At 43.9% G+C, this 23,940-nt stretch overlaps 1 protein-coding gene across 3 annotated transcripts in view; it reads right to left on the reverse strand.

Moving 5' to 3' along the window:
* Positions 1-2,151: 2,151 nt before the first annotated feature.
* FRRS1L (ferric chelate reductase 1 like) overlaps positions 2,152-23,940 on the reverse strand; it is a 118,378-nt gene continuing 96,589 nt past the window's right edge. The window contains exons 4-6 of one of the 3 annotated variants that reach the window (XM_088445665.1): positions 19,556-19,694; positions 5,885-6,005; positions 2,152-3,804 (exon numbers count right to left, since the gene is read on the reverse strand). In XM_088445665.1, the coding sequence (XP_088301791.1) occupies positions 3,632-3,804; positions 5,885-6,005; positions 19,556-19,694 (433 nt within the window). In that variant the 3' untranslated portion in view covers positions 2,152-3,631. Of the gene's footprint in view, positions 3,805-5,745; positions 6,006-19,555; positions 19,695-23,940 lie in introns of all 3 variants that reach the window. The other 2 variants (XM_088445664.1, XM_088445666.1) reach the window with 2 other exon arrangements.

Raw genomic sequence — 23,940 nt, forward strand, 5'->3', positions numbered from 1 at the left:
CACAAGATAAGTTTTATTTTAAAGTCCGTTTTCCCTTTTGAGTGGCTTCTGTTCTTAACACTATATATATATGTATATATAATATAGATATATGTGTATACAATATACATATAATTTTTCTATAGCTCCACCCACAGTTCCTGAACCTAAAAAAAAAAGAATAGCCCTGTGTGTGTGTGTGTGTGTGTGTGTATATATATACACACAGTACATATCTATTTCAATCAATAATAGTAAATAGCGCTACGCCAGGAGGTGTCCAATGCATAAAATAGTTCTTATCAAAGTTCCTCTTTAATCCAACTCCAAGAAAGAGTACACTCCTCATAAATTGAGTGGCAGCTTTAGAATCTCCAAGTATGGACTTGAAGTCCACAAATTGATTTTCAGCAACAGTGAGATAACAGCGCCTTCTAGTGTGTGCAAACAAATTTCCAGTATAGCAATGTACTTATTCCACAGACCACTTTTTTCACGTACTCTTGGTATTATCTATGGCCAGTTGTACATAAAAAGAGATATAAACAAGTGTATCAGTAAAAAATATTTTAAACCTTTATTGTTTGTGAATTCAAAACACTTGACAAGTGTCAAATAACACAATACTCCATCAAAGTGCAAAAAGCGCTTTAAAAAAAAAAAAGTGTACCAGTGCTTTCTCACTGCAAATCATAAAGTGCACTGTGCCTGTGCAATAGCTTCAAAAAGTGCCCAGAAAAATATTCCACACCCACAACATAAAAGCACAAAATATAAAGTGCATGTGCTCGTACCAAAAAGACTAATGCAGTTCTGTCCAGATGTCCACAATGTCACTCAAGTAGTTATTTGTGGGAGAAAACAAGGAATAAGGTACCAATGAGGTATATGGTAAAAGTATACATTTAATAAATAGTATCTAAAACATTCATCTAAGAACAATTCATGTAGCTTATTTGGTTCCAGTCACCATCTAGCAGAGGGTAGAACACAGTCACCAAATCTCCTCAATGAGCTTCATCAGCTTATTCAGCTTGCCCAATGGCCAGACTTCTTCAGGAGGATCATGCCTAAGTGTCACCCATAGTCCCTTTTAGACCTGTACTGATTGATTAATTTAAACAGTCAGCATGGCGTCCCGGGCACTGCTGCATATGTATAGCCTCTATGGCCCATGGTAAGAAAGTAAAAAATGTGTCTGGACGGACATGAAGCACCTGCACCTGAGGTCCCTGCGGCATCTGTGTCATCAGTCCGCCCCCGCCTCATCCCTGGGGAATGAGACCACGAGGATATCTAGTTCCCCATACAGCGCATGCGTCAAGAGTTCACTGCATGATGGGGTTGTGGTCTCAAAAAGCCATCATTATTCACAAGTAATGGCGGTGCAATAGCGTCAAATTAAATATGGGGTTGAATCACTCCCCCAAAGCTCTCACCAGGCAATATGCCAGCACCCAGTTCCCCCCCCTACATGATCCATAAGAATGGCAATATATAGATCAGTTTATGGGCAGTGGCCATTTTGCAGTCCTCTCATACACCATCCATAAGAGGGGTTTTATATAAATAATTTCTCTAATGGCGGCCATTTCTTTGTAATCCTAGGCATTAGATGGCAGCGGTCATTGTGTTCTATATAATAACAACCTTCAACTGACAGGACAAAGAATGCCTATTTGCACAGGCACGGTGCACTTTATGAATTGTCGTGAGAATTCACTGGTACAATTTTTTTTAAAGCACTTTTTGCACTTTAATGGAGTTATTTGACATGTGTGAAGTGTTTTGAATTCACAAACAAACAAAGGTTAAAGTATTTTTTACTGATACCGTGATAAATTATATATATATATATATATATATAAAATTTTACATGCACACTGTTATTTAACTGTCCACTAAATGTAATTTAAATGTAAATGTATTTTAAATACAACCTAATTCCACCCTAGGAGCAACCTTACATTCATTTCAGTTCTCTTTAAATATTGCTTGATATCGTTTCAAATATAACTTAAATGAATTAGCAGAAATATGTTATCATTACACCTCTCTATTTGTATGTATGCTTGTAATGCTTTATAACATTAGTTGACGTGCAACTGGAAGGTGCAAAATATCAGGACCTTATGCAGTGGCAAACACAGGATTTTGAGAGGGGGGTCTCCAAATGCTTTATTTTAGAGTGTGGCCAATCCATGAAGAGGGCATAATTAGCACTTAACCAGCTTTAATATGCATTATACAAAGTGTACTGTGTGTCATAATTCCAGCATATTCAGGACCAGTGATCACAGTAAGCCATTAGATGCGGGCATAGGGCCATCCTTCCGGAGATTAATGTTTTTATTCACATGTGGGCACCATTCCAGAGCTTTGCAGCAAGTCCGGGAGTCTGGGGGAGCAGCAGAGGAACATATATGCCCTGAACATATATGTACATATTGGTCACCTTATGCACTGGATATTGTATTATTATACAGTATTAATAATTAACCCTACTGATGGTCTATAGTAGTGCGCCCCTAACATTGAATGTTTTCCAGATCTCATAGTTGGTGCACAGGTGTATTTATTACTGGCTGACACATGTTAAAAGATCCACAGGTGGTGCTTATTAGTTTCTTTGTGATACTGAGAAGAACATGCAGAACTAGTAACAGTCTATTACAGTTATTCTCAAACTCGGTCCTCAGGACCCCAAACAGTTCACATTTTGAAGGTCACCTAGCAGGTGCACAGGTGTATTCATTACTCACTCACACATTTTAAAATATCCACAGGTAATCTAATTATTTCACTTATGATTTTGTGAGGCGACCTGGAAAACATGCACTGTTTGGGCTCCTGAAGACCGGGTTTGAGAACCTGTGTTCTATTATATGGCTATTTCTATTGTGGTCATGGTGTGGGCTGGGAGGGGGTTTCTAGGCAACCGGAACCCCCCCCCATGCATTTCCCTATGCTTATGCAGAGATACAACCTCTCCCCCATCACCACCAACTCATTTTAATAATCCTTTCCTGCTATAGGAAAGTTAATTTTACCACTTCTACATTTAGCAAGGAACACCCCAATCCACCCACTCCTACCACCGGAATGTTCTGCACACCCACAGATGCCATTGTGACCTGCACACCCATGTATATTTGCATTGAATGGGATGCACTTGTGCAAAAGCAGGCAACTGATGTCATAAGACAATTTGCGCTGTAGATTTGAACTATATACAGATTTGCAAATTTGTCTTTGTATAACTGGTATATTTTATTAAACCACTGTAGAAGGACTTTGCGATTTAGAAATCGGACTTTATAACTGCAATTTTACATGATTCAGCTGTAAAGCCTTCCTTAGCTGCCACAAAGAAAATGCCAATATTCTAAGAGACCCTATATACAGGAGATATTTCAAAATGTGCATGATTTTTTAAGCAGTTTAACAACTATATTGTTTGTAGTCTTGGCACATTGCATAATCACCCCACTATGCCAACCCTTCTGTGTCTGCAAATATCAAATCACTGCTGGAATAATCTCTTACATGAAAACTGATGTTCCAGCAGAACTTTACAAACATGTCAAGCGCAAAAGAGAGCAAAAAACGTCCGCATAACTTCTGTAAAAACCAAAGGCTAACAAATGCAGCCTTACGGCGTTCCCATTAGCAGGTAAAAGGTCAGTGCAACAATCAGTAGAAGGCAGAAAGGAGAGGAGAATGTTTGATAGGCTGCTGAAGGCATAAATATATCTTCATATCTGTAAATGCTCACTACATTCTCTGACACTGGAGGTGAGTCAATATCATGTCGTGTTATAGAGCCTGGAAGATGATAAGAAATACAACATACAATTATTACATGTCATTACATCATCAGTAAACTGTTTGAAGTCCATCCAAATTAGTGAAAACAAAAAAAGACACTGGCATTACAGAAATCTCTCAACTAGCAATGTATTTACCCTATAAACCTGAAAGGTCATTAGGTTTGAATGGACATATTGAAAATACAACAATATATCATACCTCCCAACTGTCCCGCATTCAGCGGGACGGTCCCGTTTTTATGGGACTGTCCCGCTGTCCCACCCGCGGCCGCAGTGTCTCGTGGTGGAGGGGGAAGTTGGGAGAAGCATATACCGCTGCTCTGCTATGCGCACAGCATCTATTCACAGCACGGAGATGCTGGGCACGCCCCTTAGTGATGTAAATGGGGCGTGATGCTAGACCACACCCCTGTTATGGGTAGGCCACACACCCTATTTCCACCCTGCAGATGTTGGGAGGTATGATATATGTATATTATATATTAAACTAGTAACCTGCCCCGACTTCGCACGGGAGCAATTTGGACTTTACAGTGATAATCTCTTTAAAGAAGGTTTTATTAGATTGCCTTGTACAGATGTGTGCCTCAAATACCTTTCCATTTTTTCTTAGTTTGGCACAAGATGCTGTCACAGCTAAGATGCACCACCACGAGTAGCAATTAGATAGATTCCAAAAAAAATTTCCCTGCAAAAGTATTCATATAAAGTATCAGTTTAAAGTAGCAAATTTTAAGAAAAATCACAAGGCGTGGATAATACACAGATTCAAAGGCATGGCAAATTTGGCCACACGTCGTCTCGATTTTAGGAAAGATGAATGTGGACACATCTGATATGACATTAGTCGTTTTTCCTCAAGATCAAGATAAAAAGATTTAGGCCCCTATTAATTACAGGCGAAAACCAGATGACGTCATTTTCGCCTATTGTAATTATCCCCTTATTCAATTATAAGGACTTTTCGTCGGTGTGAAAAGTCTTTGTAAAAAAACGGGGATAAGTTTTCTCCAGTGTTTAGCTGGCGAAAAAAAGTGCAGAATTGGTGTTTCGGGGTACAGGCTTAAAAAAAATAGCCTACACCCCTGGGAGTGCCCCCTAAAAACAATGTGTGTTAAAAAAAAGTTTTAAAAAAATCGGGACACTCCAAAAAAGTATTTAAAATTTTGGGGTTTAAAAAAAAAATAGGGAACATACTTCTAAAATAGCTCAATTCAATCCAGAGGGGTTCCAAAGTATGTGGCAGGTGTGTTCTTCATTTCAGGTAGTAGCAGCAGGTGCATTTTTGAAGAATTTTAAAAAATCATTTTAGGGACTTAAAAATGTATGAGGACACATCTGTACATCAATTTTTCTGGAGAAACCGGATAATATGTATCAATCTCTACATGGTATAAAATAAAGTCCATCGTTGTGATATATATTTAACGGTTTAGGCAGCGTAAGCTAAGAAAGCACTATGACATCTGTTTTTTCATTGACTTGATTCATTAAAATCGTCACTGCTCTACCCCCTTTTGTCATATGAGCAAATTAATGTTTCATACACCTAAACCTTCTTCGACAAATGCTCTATAGAATAGTGAAAACTGCATAAAAATCCATCCAGTGGTACTCGTGATTAGACCAGCATTTGCATATTTTTGCATAGCACCTACGTACACAGACGCAGCTGCAATCCCATTAGCATACTTGTCTGAAGGGCATATTTAAAATATTTTATAATTTGATTCATCTTATATGTAGTCTAAAATGTGATGTTATTATATTGACAATAAAGGTTAATGATGCCAATCAAAATCCTGTGTTTACCCTGTAATAATTTCTAATCTACAGACACTGATAAAGTACATATGTTAAAATAAAAAAATAAATAAAAATAAATCAGTTGCAACGTAGTATGTAATAAATTATAGTCCAGTTGTAATAAATATACCTGTATTTCTCACCTTGGATTGCTGGGCCCCAGGCAAATAGGTAATACCAGCTTAAGTGCAAATCCACTATTGTCTCATCTCTTGGAACATATACAGGACGTTTGAACCTACAAGTAACACGGTTGTTTTCAAACACACCTTCCTCATCTCTGGCAGGATTCCGCTGTATCTCTTTGGCCCACTGGCCAACATTATAAAAGTGTTGTATGCGTACCCTTCCATTATCATCATGTACGCAGGCCATGACATCATCACCCCCCTGAAATAGAACACTTAATTAATAAATAACTTGTAATAGTATGAATATAATGGTTCCCATATATTTCAGAGAGATGTTAAAAACTGTGTAACTTGTTATCTAATTGTAACCTATGTAAGGGACTCCCGGGCAGGACCTTATGTCTCATGTCTATGAGGAGGGGGCCCGTGTGCAGTCTCCGACAGGGGCCCGTCCTCTGTCCGGCGGCCGGCAGCGCACTGAGCTGTGTGCGGCCAGCGCCGGAGCTATAGACTCTGGGCACTAGAGCACAAATTATGAAAAATATAGTATAAAATAACCTTCAGGCTGTGTTTATAAGGTATATATGAAACATAAATGAATTTCATGTACAGTCAGGTGAATAAATATTGGGACATTGACAGAATTTTCATATTTTGGCCTCTATTCACCACCACAATGGCTTTGAAATGAAACAAACAAGATGTGCTTTAACTGCAGAATTTCAGATTTAATTTGAGGGTAATTACATCCAAATCAGGTGAACGGTGTAGGAATTACAACGGTTTCTATATGTGCCTCCCACTTTTTAAGGGGCCAAAAGTAATGGGACAAACTAAACAATCCTAAATCTAACTTTCACTTTTTAATACTTTGTTGCAAATCCTTTGCAGGCAATTACAGCCTGAAGTCTGGAATGCATAGACATCACCAGACGCTGGGTTTCATCCCTGGTGATGCTCTGCCAGGCCTCTACTGCAAATGTCTTCAGTTCCTGCTTGTTCTTGGGGCATTTTCCCTTCAGTTTTGTCTTCATCAAGTGAAATACATGCTCAATCAGATTCAGGTCAGGGGATTGACTTGGCCATTGCATAACATTCCACTTTTTAGCCTTAAAAAACCCTTTGGTTGCTTTTGCAGTACGCTTCGGGTCATTGTCCATCTGCACTGTGAAGCGCTGTCCAATGAGTTCTGAAGCATTTGACTGAATATGAGCATATATTATTGCCCAAAACACTTTAGAATTCTGCTGCTTTTGTCAGCAGTCACATCATCAATAAATACAAGGGAACCAGTTCCATTGGCAGCCATACATGCCCACGCCATGACACTACCACCACCATGCTTCACTGATGAGGTGGTATGTTTTGGATCACGAGCAGATCCTTTCCTTCTCCATACTCTTCTCTTCCCATCACTCTGGTACAAGTTGATCTTTGGCTCATCTGTCCATAGGATGTTGTTCCAGAACTGTAATGGCTTTTTTAGATGTTGTTTGCCAAACTCTAATCTGGTCTTCCGGTTTTTGTGGCTCACCAATGGTTTACATCTTGTGGTGAACCCTCTATATTCACTCTTGTGAAGTCTTCTCTCGATTGTTGACTTTGACACATATACACCTACCTCCTGGAGAGTGTTCTTGATTTGGCCAACTGTTGTGAAGGGGTTTTTCTTCACCAGGGAAATAATTCTTCTGTCATCCACCACAGTTGTTTTCCGTGGTCTTCCGGGTCTTTTGGTGTTGCTGAGCTCTCCGATGCTTTCTTTCCTTTTAAGAATGTTCCAAACAGTTGATTTGGCCACACCTACTGTTTTTGCTATCTCTCTGATGGGTTTGTTTTGATTTTTCAGCCTAATGATGGCTTGCTTCACTGATAGTGACAGCTCTTTGGATCTCATATTGAGAGTCAACAGCAACTGATTCCAAATGCAAATGTCACACCTAGAATCAACTCCAGACCTTTTACCTGCTTAACTGATAATGAACTAACGAGGGAATAGCCCACACCTGTCCATGAAATAGCTTTTGAGTTGATAGTCCCATTACTTTTGGCCCCTTAAAAAGTGGGAGGCACATATAGAAACCATTGTAATTCCTACACCGTTCACCTGATTTGGATGCAATTACCCTCAAATTAAATCTGAAAGTCTGCAGTTAAAGCACATCTTGTTTGTTTCATTTCAAAGCCATTGTGGTGGTGAATAGAGGCCAAAATATGAAACTTCTGTCAATGTCCCAATATTTATGCACCTGACTGTATGTACACAAACTTTTTTTGATGCACAAAATTATTAAAAATATAGTATAAAATGACCTTCAGGCACTCCTCCTAATCCACCTCATGCTCTTTCCTTCCTATCTTCCCCTTCTGTGTCACGCCTGTCTGTCTGCCCCTCCCCTTAGAATGTAAGCTCTCATGAGCAGGGACCTCTTCCCTCATGTGCTTCTCTTTACATTTTCTTCTACTCTCTACTCCCCATTAGGGCACCTAACACGGGACCGCCAACTCCCGGCAGCTTATTGTGAGTGCTTTAATCACTATTTCAGCAATGTATATAAGTTGTGTCCCTGTCCTGCACTGTAATGTACTGTAAGTTACTTGTTTCTTGTTCACTTATTAGTTCTATGTACTATGTAAGGCGCTGCGGAACACTTGTGGCGCCATATAAATAAAGGATAATAATAATAATGTGTATATAAAACATAAAATCATTCTGTGTTTAGATTTGGGTCCCATTCCCAAGATATTTAATTATTTTATGCAAATATTCAAAAATACGGAATATTCCGATATCCAAAATACCCCTGCTCCCAAGCATTTTGGATATGGGAGACTCAACCTGCACTTGAATAGCTTTAGCAAAAGTTAGATTGATTATGCCTCTCCACTCCCAACCACATACTATATACACAGCGTTATAGACCCTGGGTTCCACTGTTCCCCCTCACACCCATGTACTTCATTCTCCATAACATACTGACCATTTATATAAATATCTTTCTATACCTATTGGTTCCAGTTATCTGAAGTAACTATGTTTTTGTTCATTTCTAAGTCTTTTGATTTTATTTTCTAATCTACCATTATCCTATTTCCATATCTCCATCTGTTTAATTTTTCTAATTATTTCATTAATCTTACTCTTCTCACTATGGGGCTGATTCAGCAGGAAGTGCTGCTAAACATTCCCATGATGTACCATATATGGTACCTTGAACTTTGCGGGGAAAAACTAGCAATGTTGCATTCTGCATTTTTCGTTTTGGAATGAGCCATCACGCTGAACTGAATTGCCCCCTTCTACTGTATACTACTAATGTATTTTATATGTTTATATTTGCACATTTTTTTTCCTTTTTTCAAGTGAATTAACCATTTAATATTCCACTTTATTATACTATATTTACACTTTCTAATATATTTTTTTCCCTCACTCCTAATCATTCTCTCTTTACACTGCTTCTATCTTGCCTGACTCTATTAAAATCCACCTACATTTATGTTCCTATAGAATTCTGCTATATTTGACCCACTCCTTTCCTATCCAATTCCTTTATTTGCATTTGCACCTATCCTATAAAAAAGTAAAAAGTAAAATTATATGCACTGCATTAAGCGTTGATGTGCTTTTCCTTGGCTCTCCTAGTTATTCTTTCTAGTACCTCATCAAAATTCCAGCTCCACTCAACAACTATCAGATGGACCCATGGCTTCAAAATAACTACAGAACTGCATCTACACTTAGGGGTATATTTCCTAAAGTGCGGGTTTATAGAAGTGGGGATGCTGCCCATAGCAACCAATCAGATTCCACTTATAATTTATCTAGCACCTTTTAGAAGATAATAGCTAGAATCTGACTGGTTGCTATAGACAACATCTCCACTTTTATAAACCTGCACCTTAGTAAATATAACCCTTAGTGCTCCATGGTGACAAATACCTAAGGGGTCTATTTACTAAGCAGTGTTAGGAGACAGAGTGAAAAGTGATAAGGTGCCAGCCAATCAGCTCCCAACTGTCATTTTTCAAACACAGCTTGTGAGATGACAGTTGGGTGCTGATTGGCTGGCACCATATCACTTTCTTATCACTTTTCACTCTGTCTCCTAACCATACTTGCCTACTTTTCAAAACTATTTTCAGGGAGACTACAACCAGGAGTACTTAGCACCGCATGGCGAGTCGTTGAGGAGGTGTGTCATGCTCCACCCAAAGGGCAAATTTAGATCCACCTATGGGTGTATTTATTGCCACTCAGGGTTTTGTTCTGCAGCGGAAGGTGAAAACTAAGGTACTAAGTGCAGCATGCTGCCAGTGGGGGTTTGTGTATGGATGGATGGCATGTTCAGCCACAAAAAAAAAATCGCTAAATTATATGATTGTGGACACTGTGTACAAGTCAGAATTAGCCCCAGAATGTGACACTGATTGACTCAACCAAAATGAGTCCTCAGACATAATATTTTTAAAACATTGAGTGTTTGGGCACACAGTGGGCAGTACCAGCCTATGCACACAGGAGACAATTAAAGCCTATACACACAAGAAGCAGTGCCAGCCTATAAAGCTCCAGACACTCACCCTGACACCGGGCACTCCTTCTCACAGCTCCAAGCTGCCTCCTCGCTGTCACTCTCCATACCAGAGCTGCTCTCTGTAACATCTGAGTCAAAGCCTGCTGCTTTCTAGCTGGTCCAGTTCAATTTGCAAGGCCCCAGCAGCACATCCTCTCCTCACCGGGCCAGCAGCTCCACCAGTCCGGACAGCTGCTGCCTGACATGAGGCTCCACCTGCTTGGCCTGGATCAAAGTCTGTGCCCCACCTCCCTCTCAAATATATACCCCAGCCCTGCCCCAGCCACCTACCTCTCACATATATATGCTCCTGCCCCAGCCACCTCACTCTCACATATACCCCAGCAATGTCCCAGCCACCTCACTCTCACATATATAGCCCAGCAATGTCCCAGCCACCTCACTCTCACATATATACCCCAACAATGCCCCAGCCACATCACCCTCACATATACACCCCAGCAATGTCCCAGCCACCTCACTCTCACATATATACCCCAGCAATGACCCTGCCACCTCACTCTCACATATACTCCAACAATGTCCCAGCCACCTCACTCTCACATATACCCCAGCCACCTCACTCACATATACCCCAGCAATGTCCCAGCCACCTCACTCTCACATATATACCCCAGCAATGTCCCAGCCACCTAACTCTCACATATATACCCCAGCAATGTCCCAGCCACCTCACTCTCACATATACCCCAGCAATGTCCCAGCCACCTCACTCTCACATATATACCCCAACAATGTCCCAGCCATCTCACTCTCACATATACCCCAACAATGTCCCAGCCACCTCACTCTCACATATACCCCAGCAATGTCCCAGCCACCTAACTCTCACATATATACCCCAGCAATGTCCCAGCCACCTCACTCTCACATATACCCCAGCAATGTCCCAGCCACCTCACTCTCACATATATACCCCAACAATGTCCCAGCCATCTCACTCTCACATATACCCCAACAATGTCCAAGCCACCTCACTTTCACATATACCGCAGCAATGTCCCAGCCACCTCACTCTCACAGATATACCCCAACAATGTCCCAGCCACCTCACTCTCACATATACCGCAGCAATGTCCTAGCCACCTCACTCTCACACATATACCCCAACAATGTCCCAGCCACCTCACTCTCACATATACCGCAGCAATGTCCCAGCCACCTCACTCTCACATATATACCCCAACAATGTCCCAGCCACCTCACTCTCACATATACCCCAACAATGTCCCAGCCACCTCACTCTCACATATACCGCAGCAATGTCCCAGCCACCTCACTCTCACACATATACCCCAACAATGTCCCAGCCACCTCACTCTCACATATACCGCAGCAATGTCCCAGCCACCTCACTCTCACATATATACCCCAACAATGCCCCAGCCACCTCACTCTCACATATACCCCAACAATGCCCCAGCCACCTCACTCTCACATATACCCCAGCAATGTCCCAGCCACCTCACTCTCACATATATACCCCAGCAATGTCCCAGCCACCTCACTCTCACATATACCCCAACAATGTCCCAGCCATCTCACTCTCACATATACCCCAACAATGTCCCAGCCATCTCACTCTCACATATACCCCAACAATGTCCCAGCCACCTCACTCTCACATATACCCCAACAATGTCCCAGCCACCTCACTCTCACATATACCGCAGCAATGTCCCAGCCACCTCACTCTCACATATATACCCCAACAATGTCCCAGCCACCTCACTCTCACAAATATCGCAGCAATGTCCTAGCCACCTCACTCTCACACATATACCCCAACAATGTCCCAGCCACCTCACTCTCACATATACCGCAGCAATGTCCCAGCCACCTCACTCTCACATATATACCCCAACAATGTCCGAGCCACCTCACTCTCACATATACCCCAACAATGTCCCAGCCACCTCTCTCACATATATACCCCAGCAATGACCCTGCCACCTCACTCTCACATATACTCCAACAATGTCCCAGCCACCTCACTCTCACATATACCCCAGCCACCTCACTCTCACATATACCCCAGCAATGTCCCAGCCACCTCACTCTCACATATATACCCCAGCAATGTCCCAGCCACCTCACTCTCACATATATACCCCAGCAATGTCCCAGCCACCTCACTCTCACATATACCCCAGCAATGTCCCAGCCACCTCACTCTCACATATATACCCCAGCAATGTCCCAGCCACCTCACTCTCACATATACCCCAACAATGTCCCAGCCACCTCACCCTCACATATACACCCCAGCAATGTCCCAGCCACCTCACTCTCACATATATACCCCAGCAATGACCCTGCCACCTCACTCTCACATATACTCCAACAATGTCCCAGCCACCTCACTCTCACATATACCCCAGCCACCTCACTCTCACATATACCCCAGCAATGTCCCAGCCACCTCACTCTCACATATATACCCCAGCAATGTCCCAGCCACCTCACTCTCACATATATACCCCAGCAATGTCCCAGCCACCTCACTCTCACATATACCCCAGCAATGTCCCAGCCACCTCACTCTCACATATATACCCCAACAATGTCCCAGACACCTCACTCTCACATATATACCCCAGCAATGACCCTGCCACCTCACTCTCACATATACTCCAACAATGTCCCAGCCACCTCACTCTCACATATACCCCAGCCACCTCACTCTCACATATACCCCAGCAATGTCCCAGCCACCTCACTCTCACATATATACCCCAGCAATGTCCCAGCCACCTCACTCTCACATATATACCCCAGCAATGTCCCAGCCACCTCACTCACATATACCCCAGCAATGTCCCAGCCACCTCACTCTCACATATATACCCCAGCAATGTCCCAGCCACCTCACTCTCACATATATACCCCAGCAATGTCCCAGCCACCTCATTCACATATACCCCAACAATGTCCCAGCCATCTCACTCTCACATATACCCAAGCAATGTCCCAGCCACCTCACCCTCACAAATACACCCCAGCAATGTCCCAGCCACCTCACTCTCACATATACCCCAACAATGTCCCAGCCACCTCACTCTCACATATACAGCAGCAATGTCCTAGCCACCTCACTCTCACACATATACCCCAACAATGTCCCAGCCACCTCACTCTCACATATACCCCAACAATGTCCCAGCCACCTCACTCTCACATATACCGCAGCAATGTCCCAGCCACCTCACTCTCACATATACCCCAACAATGTCCCAGCCACCTCACTCTCACATATACCCCAACAATGTCCCAGCCACCTCACTCTCACATATACCGCAGCAATGTCCCAGCCACCTCACTCTCACACATATACCCCAACAATGTCCCAGCCACCTCAATCTCACATATACCGCAGCAATGTCCCAGCCACCTCACTCTCACATATATACCCCAACAATGCCCCAGCCACCTCACTCTCACATATACCCCAACAATGCCCCAGCCACCTCACTCTCACATATACCCCAGCAATGTCCCAGCCACCTCACCCTCACATATATACCCCAGCAATGTCCCAGCCACCTCACTCTCACATATATACCTCAACAATGCCCCAGCCACCTCACTCTCACATATATACCCCAGCAATGTCCCAGCCACCTCACCCTCACATATATACCCCAGCAATGTCCCAGCCACCTCACTCTCACATATATACCCCAGCAATGTCCCAGCCACCTCACTCTCACATATACCCCAACAATGTCCCAGTCACTTCACTCTCACATATACACCCCAGCAATGTCCCAGCCACCTCACTCTCACATATACACCCCAGCAATGTCCCAGCCACCTCACCCTCACATATACACCCCAGCAATGTCCCAGCCACCTCACTCTCACATATATACCCCAGCAATGACCCTGCCACCTCACTCTCACATATACTCCAACAATGTCCCAGCCACCTCACTCTCACATATACCCCAGCCACCTCACTCTCACATATACCCCAGCAATGTCCCAGCCACCTCACTCTCACATATATACCCCAGCAATGTCCCAGCCACCTCACTCTCACATATATACCCCAGCAATGTCCCAGCCACCTCACTCTCACATATACCCCAGCAATGTCCCAGCCACCTCACTCTCACATATATACCCCAGCAATGTCCCAGCCACCTCACTCTCACATATACCCCAACAATGTCCCAGCCACCTCACTCTCACATATATACCCCAGCAATGACCCTGCCACCTCACTCTCACATATACTCCAACAATGTCCCAGCCACCTCACTCTCACATATACCCCAGCCACCTCACTCTCACATATACCCCAGCAATGTCCCAGCCACCACACTCTCACATATATACCCCAGCAATGTCCCAGCCACCTCACTCTCACATATACCCCAGCAATGTCCCAGCCACCTCACTCTCACATATATACCCCAGCAATGTCCCAGCCACCTCACTCTCACATATACCCCAACAATGTCCCAGCCATCTCACTCTCACATATACCCAAGCAATGTCCCAGCCACCTCACCCTCACAAATACACCCCAGCAATGTCCCAGCCACCTCACTCTCACATATACCCCAACAATGTCCCAGCCACCTCACTCTCACATATACAGCAGCAATGTCCTAGCCACCTCACTCTCACACATATACCCCAACAATGTCCCAGCCACCTCACTCTCACATATACCGCAGCAATGTCCCAGCCACCTCACTCTCACATATATACCCCAACAATGTCCCAGCCACCTCACTCTCACATATACCCCAACAATGTCCCAGCCACCTCACTCTCACATATACCCCAGCAATGTCCCGGCCACCTCACCCTCACATATATACCCCAGCAATGTCCCAGCCACCTCACCCTCACATATATACCCCAACAATGCCCCAGCCACCTCACTCTCACATATACCCCAACAATGCCCCAGCCACCTCACTCTCACATATACCCCAGCAATGTCCCAGCCACCTCACCCTCACATATATACCCCAGCAATGTCCCAGCCACCTCACTCTCACATATATACCCCAGCAATGTCCCAGCCACCTCACTCTCACATATATACCCCAGCAATGTCCCAGCCACCTCACTCTCACATATACACCCCAGCAATGTCCCAGCCACCTCGCTCTCACATATATACCCCAGCAATGTCCCAGCCATCTCACTCTCACATATATACCCCAGCAATGTCCCAGCCACCTCACTCTCACATATATACCCCAGCAATGTCCCAGCCACCTCACCCTCACATATATACCCCAGCAATGTCCCAGCCACCTCACTCTCACATATACCCCAACAATGTCCCAGTCACCTCACTCTCACATATACCGCAGCAATGTCCTAGCCACCTCACTCTCACACATATACCCCAACAATGTCCCAGCCACCTCACTCTCACATATACCGCAACAATGTCCCAGCCACCTCACTCTCACATATATACCCCAACAATGTTCCAGCCACCTCACTCTCACATATATACCCCAGCAATGTCCCAGCCATCTCACTCTCACATATATACCCCAGCAATGTCCCAGCCACCTCACTCTCACATATATACCCCAGCAATGTCCCAGCCACCTCACCCTCACATATATACCCCAGCAATGTCCCAGCCACCTCACTCTCACATATACCCCAACAATGTCCCAGCCACCTCACTCTCACATATACCCCAACAATGTCCCAGTCACCTCACTCTCACATATACCGCAGCAATGTCCCAGCCACCTCACTCTCACACATATACCCCAGCAATGTCCCTGCCACCTCACTCTCACATATACCGCAACAATGTCCCAGCCACCTCACCCTCACATATATACCCCAGCAATGTCCCAGCCACCTCACTCTCACATATACCCCAGCAATGTCCCAGCCACCTCACCCTCACATATATACCCCAGCAATGTCCCAGCCACCTCACCCTCACATATATACCCCAGCAATGTCCCAGCCACCTCACCCTCACATATATACCCCAGCAATGTCCCAGCCACCTCACTCTCACATATACTCCAGCAATGTCCCAGCCACCTCACTCTCACATATATACCCCAGCAATGTCCCAGCCACCTCACTCTCACATATACCCCAGCAATGTCCCAGCCACCTCACCCTCACATATATACCCCAGCAATGTCCCAGCCACCTCACTCTCACATATACCCCAACAATGTCCCAGCCACCTCACCCTCACATATATACCCCAGCAATGTCCCAGCCACCTCACTCTCACATATACCCCAGCAATGTCCCAGCCACCTCACTCTCACATATATACCCCAACAATGTCCCAGCCACCTCACTCTCACATATACCGCAGCAATGTCCCAGCCACCTCACTCTCACATATATACCCCAACAATGTCCCAGCCACCTCACTCTCACATATACCCAAACAATGTCCCAGCCACCTCACTCTCACATATACCGCAGCAATGTCCCAGCCACCTCACTCTCACACATATACCCCAACAATGTCCCAGCCACCTCACTCTCACATATATACCCCAACAATGCCCCAACCACTTCCCTCACACATATATCCCATCCCTGCCCTCTCACACACATACCCCAGCTCTGCCCTTGCCACCTCCCTCTTACACACATATACCCAGCCCTGCCCTATCCAGCTCTCTCACACATATACCCCAGCCCATCCACTTCCCTCTCACACATATACCCAGCCCATCCACCTCCCTCTCACACATATATTGACCCTGCCACCTTCTGCTCACCCACATATGCCCCAGTCACCTCCTGCTCACACACATATACCCCATCCCTGCCCCATTACCTTACCCCACACACATATATGCTCCTGCCCCAGGCACATTCTCACAAATATACCCTAATCCTGCCTCATGCCTCATTCGACTACCTCTTACAAATATATGTCAAGTCACTCTGACATGTACCACAGCCGCCCTGTCACCTCTCTCTCTTCGTCTCTCTGCCCTACTAGCGCTAAAGGAGTGAGTGCAGCGGCCGTTGGGGTCTGTCCGGCTCCAGTTCTGTGTTGGAGGTGGAGGTGCATGTGGGGCTGCCGGCTATCGTGGGTCAGGAGGCGAGCAGCAACAAGATCAGGTGCATCGGGACTTAGTGCACAATTACACAGTAGCTGGCCCCGCTCTGGCACCCGGGGGAGGAGCTGTAACTTGCGGGGACACACCTCCTCCTTACAGTCACGATACATACTAGCTTGTTAGTACTGTAGGGACACTCTCCCCTCTTCCACTCCCAGCTGGCTGTTATTCTATGCCAGCCGCCGCCCCCATCCCATCCGGACTTGCGCATGCGCAGTCCAGATTCCTGATGGGGTACTGGGGAATCCGGGGGAATTATTTAAGTTTGCGGGGTAGCGGGAGACTGCACAGCGACCCGGGAGTGTCCCGCAGTAATCGGGAGGGTAGGCAACTATGCTCCTAACACTGCTTAGTAAACAGACCCCTAAGTATCAATCTGATTATGTATTACCAGTTATTTATACAGCACACACATATACCGCAGCGCTTTACAGAGTATATTTGGCCATTCACATCAGTTCCTGCCCCAGCGGAGCTTACATATCCCTATAACATGCTCACACGCATACATACACACTACAGTTAATTTTTGTTAGGAGCCAATTAACCTACCAGTATATTCTTGGAGTGTGGGAGGAAACTGGAGCACACGGAGGAAACCCACGCAAGCACAGGGAGAATATACAAACTCCATACAGTTAGGGCTGTGGTGGAAATCAAACCCAAGACCTCAGTGCTGTAAGGGAGTAATGATAACCATTACACTGTCTGTGCTGCCTATGTAAGGGATATCCTGTTGTGCTAGTTCACACACACATACACCAACTCCAACTATAGCTAATTGCGATAGTGCAGCCATCACCTGTTTCAGTAGTGATGAAAAGCACAAATTTGCATATAAGTTTGGAACTAGATTGTGATCTCTTTGCCAGTCTAAAACTAGTGTTCCTTTCAAATATTTACTTCAGGAAAGCAAATATGGAAGTGTTGTGTAGCTGATGTTTCATGTTTTTAAATGTAAAACATTTAATTGCATGGCTTTTCAGGGTACACAATACCTGGGGGTAAATTTACTAAAGTGTGAGTTTTTAGAAGTGAGTTTTAAAAGTGATCTTGCCCATAGCAACCAATCAGATTCTAGCTATTATCTTCTAGAAGGTGCTAGTTAAATGTTAAGTAGAATCTGATTGGTTGCTATGGGCAACATCACTTTTAAAACTCAATTCTAAAAACTCTCACTTTAGTAAATTTACCCCCTGGTGTTAAAATGCACATTGCTAGGTTTGCGGTTTGCCTACAGACAGTGCTGAAACAGCTATGTTTCTCTGAGCTTGCAAAGCATGCCATTATGGATACATAATCAGGCACAAACTGCATGCACATTGTAGTTGTGCAAGAAAAAAAATTGCACTTCCTTAAATCTGAGCATTGTAAAAGACCACCAGTTCATATTTTTTATTGCATTGGCAATTGTATTATGATTTTTTTGTAGGAACTCAGGGCGTTTCTGACCCGCTCGCGAGCGCTGGACGCTCGCAAGCGGGTCGATGGTGCCTAATTGCGCATGCGCGAGACCCGGCGAGCCACGGGGAATCCGTCGCTCGGGGTCTCGCACCAAAGGGGGCGTGCTGTCGATGGTGAGTGACAGCACGCCCCCTTTGGTGGGTGTGCCGGGGGCGTGGCTGCCAGACGGAGGCATTCCCATGGGAACGCCTACCGTCTGAGTCCGGCCCCACAGACATCAGTAGTGATGTCAGTGGGAGTGATTTTGGCTCTGATAGAGCCAAAATCACTCCAGGGCTTGCGGCAACGAGACCCTACCGCAGGGTCTCGTCGCAAGCCCGATGGTCGCGATGGTCTTGACCATCACGACCATCATCATGGACGCTCACTATAGCTGTGGGTGGTAACCCACAGCTATGCGAGCGTCCATGAGGCCGCTCAAAAATGAGGTAGTAGGGCCCTGATTCAGAGCGAGCGCTCTTGTCAGAGCGTCCGGCTCTGAATCAGGCCCTCAGCTACAACTGTAGATCAATCTTTCACCCTAAAACTAGCAATGAGCTACTATAGGTGTAGTCTTGTCTGTAGGACTTGTCTATACCTGTCAAATGCTGGAAATAGATTAAGGAGTGAGGAGAAAAATACCTTTTCAGGACCACCAGGCTTCTTTAATTCCTTACCATTTTTTTGTCAGAAGAAAATCCAACAGCTACCCATCCATCAGTGTCAGCACTAAGCTCAAACTCAACATCAGCACCAATACGACGATAACTTAAAAAGTAATCACAGGTTTCTGCATTACACCCAGGTTTTCCATACCTAAAAAAACAAGAACATTGCAAGTAATTGTGATTTTTTTTTTTATATATATTTCACAATGGCAGCATGTGAAGTACATACTACATTCTAATGAAACATTAGAATAGTCCAAATACTTTCTCACAATTACTGGATTCAAAGCAGGGATGTCAATTAAACATTACTAATTAACATGAGTGTGAATGATGGAATACATATACAGATGTAGTCAGAATCCCGACACCAGCACCCCGAAAGAGTTAGTATACCGCAGAACCGTAACTAGACTTTTTGGTGCCCTGCGCCAGAGAGAGCATTGCCCCGCCCCCCCCGCCCATTTTTTTAAATAGGGATGTGAAGGAGCTCCAATATTTACATCATCTCAGTGCCATTAGATAGGTATGCAAGGGCCAGAGGATTTAGATTTTTAATAGTTCAAACTAGCTCATATCAAACAAAGGACTGTAGTAGGAGCTAGCAATCTAATTAACAGGAAATAGCACCTAGCATCGTCTCTTGTTTCAGGGCATGTGGATGTGTGGGGGTTTGAGCTGGTGAAATGCATGATGGGTAGAGGTATATAAGTTTGAAACAATCCAAAAATAGGTCTCTCTTTCTGCCATTGCCATCCAAGACAGACACATCAGGCTTCCTGAGATCTGGATACACCGCACTTGCTTTATAAGGTACTCTGTACTAACCCTTTCTCTACCTGCATAATATTTGCCTGTACTTTGTCTGCCCCTGCCTGCACTCACTCTATCTTTCCCTACTTTTCCTACATATAACTCTATCTGTAATACAGAAACCCACCTGGCTCCCTGGACTCTCTGTCTGCATTTCCTACAAATAACTATAACTATCTCTGTAATTATTTCTATAATAACTATCTATATAAGCCCTATCTAAAGCTAACACACTACAATGAATCTGAAATCATCTCTCTCTCTCTCTAATCTCCATGCTACAAAAGGACTCCATCAGGGCTGCCTTGCCATGAGGCACCACCCCTCCCCCCACACATAGCAACACAAAGCACACTAATATTTCTCTCACTCTAATTTATCGCTCATGATGTCATTTTCACCTATTTTCATGATCCCCGTATTCAATTTCAAAGACTTTTCGCCAGTGCGAAAAGTCTTTGAAAAAAAATGGGGATAACTTTTCACCACTGAATAGGTGGCGAAAAAAAGTGCAGAATTGGGGTTTAGGGGTGCAGGCTTAAAAAAAATAGCCTGCACCCCTGGGAGAGTCCCCCAAAATAGATCTGTGTCAAAAAAAGTTTTAAAAATAAATTGGGACACCCCAAAAATAAAGTTTAAATTTGGGGTAAAAAAAAAAATATGGAGAACAAGTTTGAAACTAACAAAATTAAGTCAGGGGGGGTTCCCAAGTATGTGGCAGGTGTTTACTTTTCTTAATTGTGGGAAGTAGCGGCAGGTGCATTTTTTAAGAATTTTACAATACATGCACCCATTTCATATACCCCAAATTTGATGCACCTAGTTTTTTTTTGTAAAAGAAAGAGGCTAAGTGCTCTTCTTCACCCCTTCTTCCCTGTAAAAAAAAAACACCTGCCGCGGCTATTTAAAAACCATACTTACCTTCCGCAGGCCAAAATGGGGGCACCCATAATGATCCCCCATATCAGGACATCATTAGGGGGGTCACTGGATGCTTTCCCGAAAATTCTTCAATTTTCCCCGATACTTACCTTTCCGCCGGGTCCCGTTTTCGCAGCTTTCAAATTGAATACGGGGATAAAGCGGGCGCACCCGATACTTTATCCCCGTAAAACCTCCGATGTTGACCGAAAAGTCCAGCACTGACTTTTCGCTCCAATATTGAATACCCCCCTATACTGGATAACTCACACATGCCCAGTCTGTGAGTTTTGGTGGGTGGCCCTCTCTTGGCAGGTTTGTTGTGGTACCATGTTCTTTCCATTTGATGATGATGCATTTGATGGTGCTCCGGGGTATCATCAAAGATTTTGATATTTTTTTACAACCCTACCCAGAATTGTACTTCTCAACAACTTTGTCCCTGACTTGCTTGGAGAGCTCCTTGGTCTTCATGGTGTGATGCCTCTTGCTTAGTGGTGTTGCAGCTTCTGGGGCCTTTCAGAAAAGGTGTGTTTATACTTACAGACCATGTGACACTTAGATATCACACAGGTGGACTTCATTTCACTAATTATGTGACTTCTGAAGGTAATTGGTTGCACCAGAACTTTTGAGGAGCTTCACAGCAAAGGGGGTGCTTATATATGCACATGCCAATTTTCAGAATTTTATTTATAAAGCATATTTTTTATATTTTTTTTCTTATTTCACCTCGCCAAATTAGACTATTTTGTGCAGATCCATCACATAAAATTCAGATTAAAAAAAATAAATAAATTACAGGTTGTAATGTAACAAAAAAGGTAAAAAGCCAAGGGGGGTGAATACTGTTGTAAGGCACTATATATATATATAGTGCCTTACTATATATATATATTATATATAGATAACATATCTAAATACATATATATATATATATATATATATATATATACATACACACACACACACACACACACTGTTCTCCCCAGAATTTTTTCCAGCCGGGTGGCATCAAGAAGTAGCAAGGTGGGGACCTTCACAATAATAAAATGTTTTAAACCTTGACCTTCTAATGATTTGAAATAACATTTCATATATTAATTCTCCTTCTTATTAAAGGCCCAGTCGTCTGATTATGAAAACACTGCAAACTCTGTAGGAGCTGGTCCTTTTTATACAGCTCCCAGATACTGTCTCCATTTGCGGGCTTCCAAAGTGCTGGGTGGTGCACCCGCAAAAAACAGCCTGGGTAGAACACTGTGTATGTGTATAAGTATATATATATATATAATATATATATATATATATATCTGCACATGCACCGAGTTTAAGGATTAGAATCTGCATTGAAGTTTATTTAGCAACTGCATGGGGTAATGTGCTAGGATTAAAGTTAGAAATTCACTTCTGAGTTATTTGTGGTATACTGTATTATCTGTTTGTATTATTCATATGTAAACCATCTATTACCTTGCAATTCCTGTTTATGGAGTAAAATACTTTTTATATGATGTATATGGTCTTTAGAACTGAGTATGATTTCAAGGTTTAATTAATATCCAATAATACATTATGGGTAAGATAATCAGGTGACTTGATAGATTTGTCAAGGGATATTTGGGTGGTTTTGGCCCAGTAAAAGCTTGCATGTTTAGCTCACATGGAGCTTTGGTTGTTATGCATAGCATGACAAAGGCAACCTTCTGTCTGGGTTTTTTATGGTAAAAGATGGCATACATAAGAAGACTGCATGGAAGATTAATAAAGTATTCTAGGGAGTCGCAGAGGTAGCAATATTAGACAGAGAAAATAGATTAAAGAGAAAAACACTGTGTCATATTCCAATAATTATAATCATCCCTATTGATGAAAATAATATTTTGTGTAACTAACTAGACCCTCATAGAGGAGTGGAGGTCGCACAGACCAACAGAAAATACACTCTTACAAGGCACAAAAGATGCATGGGGAAGGGCCGAGGAAGAGATAAAATACACTCTTACCTGACAAGTCTTGCTTAAAATTGTGATCTCCAAAGGCCACGGAGAATCACAAATAAAAACAGATAACTTTTTTTATTTACTATAATGGTTACACAAAAACATCTTTAATATTCTCAACGGAAAACGTAATAGTATTCTGCCTATGGTTAATGCTGTAACATTTCTTCTGTAGCTGGACTAGGGAACTGAGAGTTGGTTAACACTAGGTTTGATTGATTACAAAGGATGCGTTTATGATGCCGGCGGTCGCTATGCCGACCGCCGGCATCTCCACTACGGAATCCCGGCGAGGGTTAATTAACCTACGCTGGGACACCGGCGCCCGGCATCCCGATCGAAGTGATGCCGGGCGCCGACAGCCACGGGGGGGGAGGGTTAGGTTTAGGGTTCTGGGGGGGGGGACTTAGGGTTAGGCACCCCCCTGGAGGTTAGGTTTAGGCTACAGGGAGGGAGGGTTAGGCACCCCCAGGGGGAACTTAGGGTTAGGCACCCCCCCGGGGGACTTAGGTTTAGATGGCGGGGAGGGGGGGGTTAGGTTTAGGCACTTAGAAGGGGGATTAGGGTTAGGCACAGGGGGGGGAGTGTAGGGTTAGGCACCCCTAAGGGAGGGTTAGAGGGTAGATTAGGTTAGTTGATACTTACCTTGTAGACGAT

This window comes from Taudactylus pleione, unplaced genomic scaffold, assembly GCF_031769625.1.
Source record: "Taudactylus pleione unplaced genomic scaffold, aTauple2 ptg000386l, whole genome shotgun sequence".
NCBI classification, from domain to species: domain Eukaryota; kingdom Metazoa; phylum Chordata; class Amphibia; order Anura; family Myobatrachidae; genus Taudactylus; species Taudactylus pleione.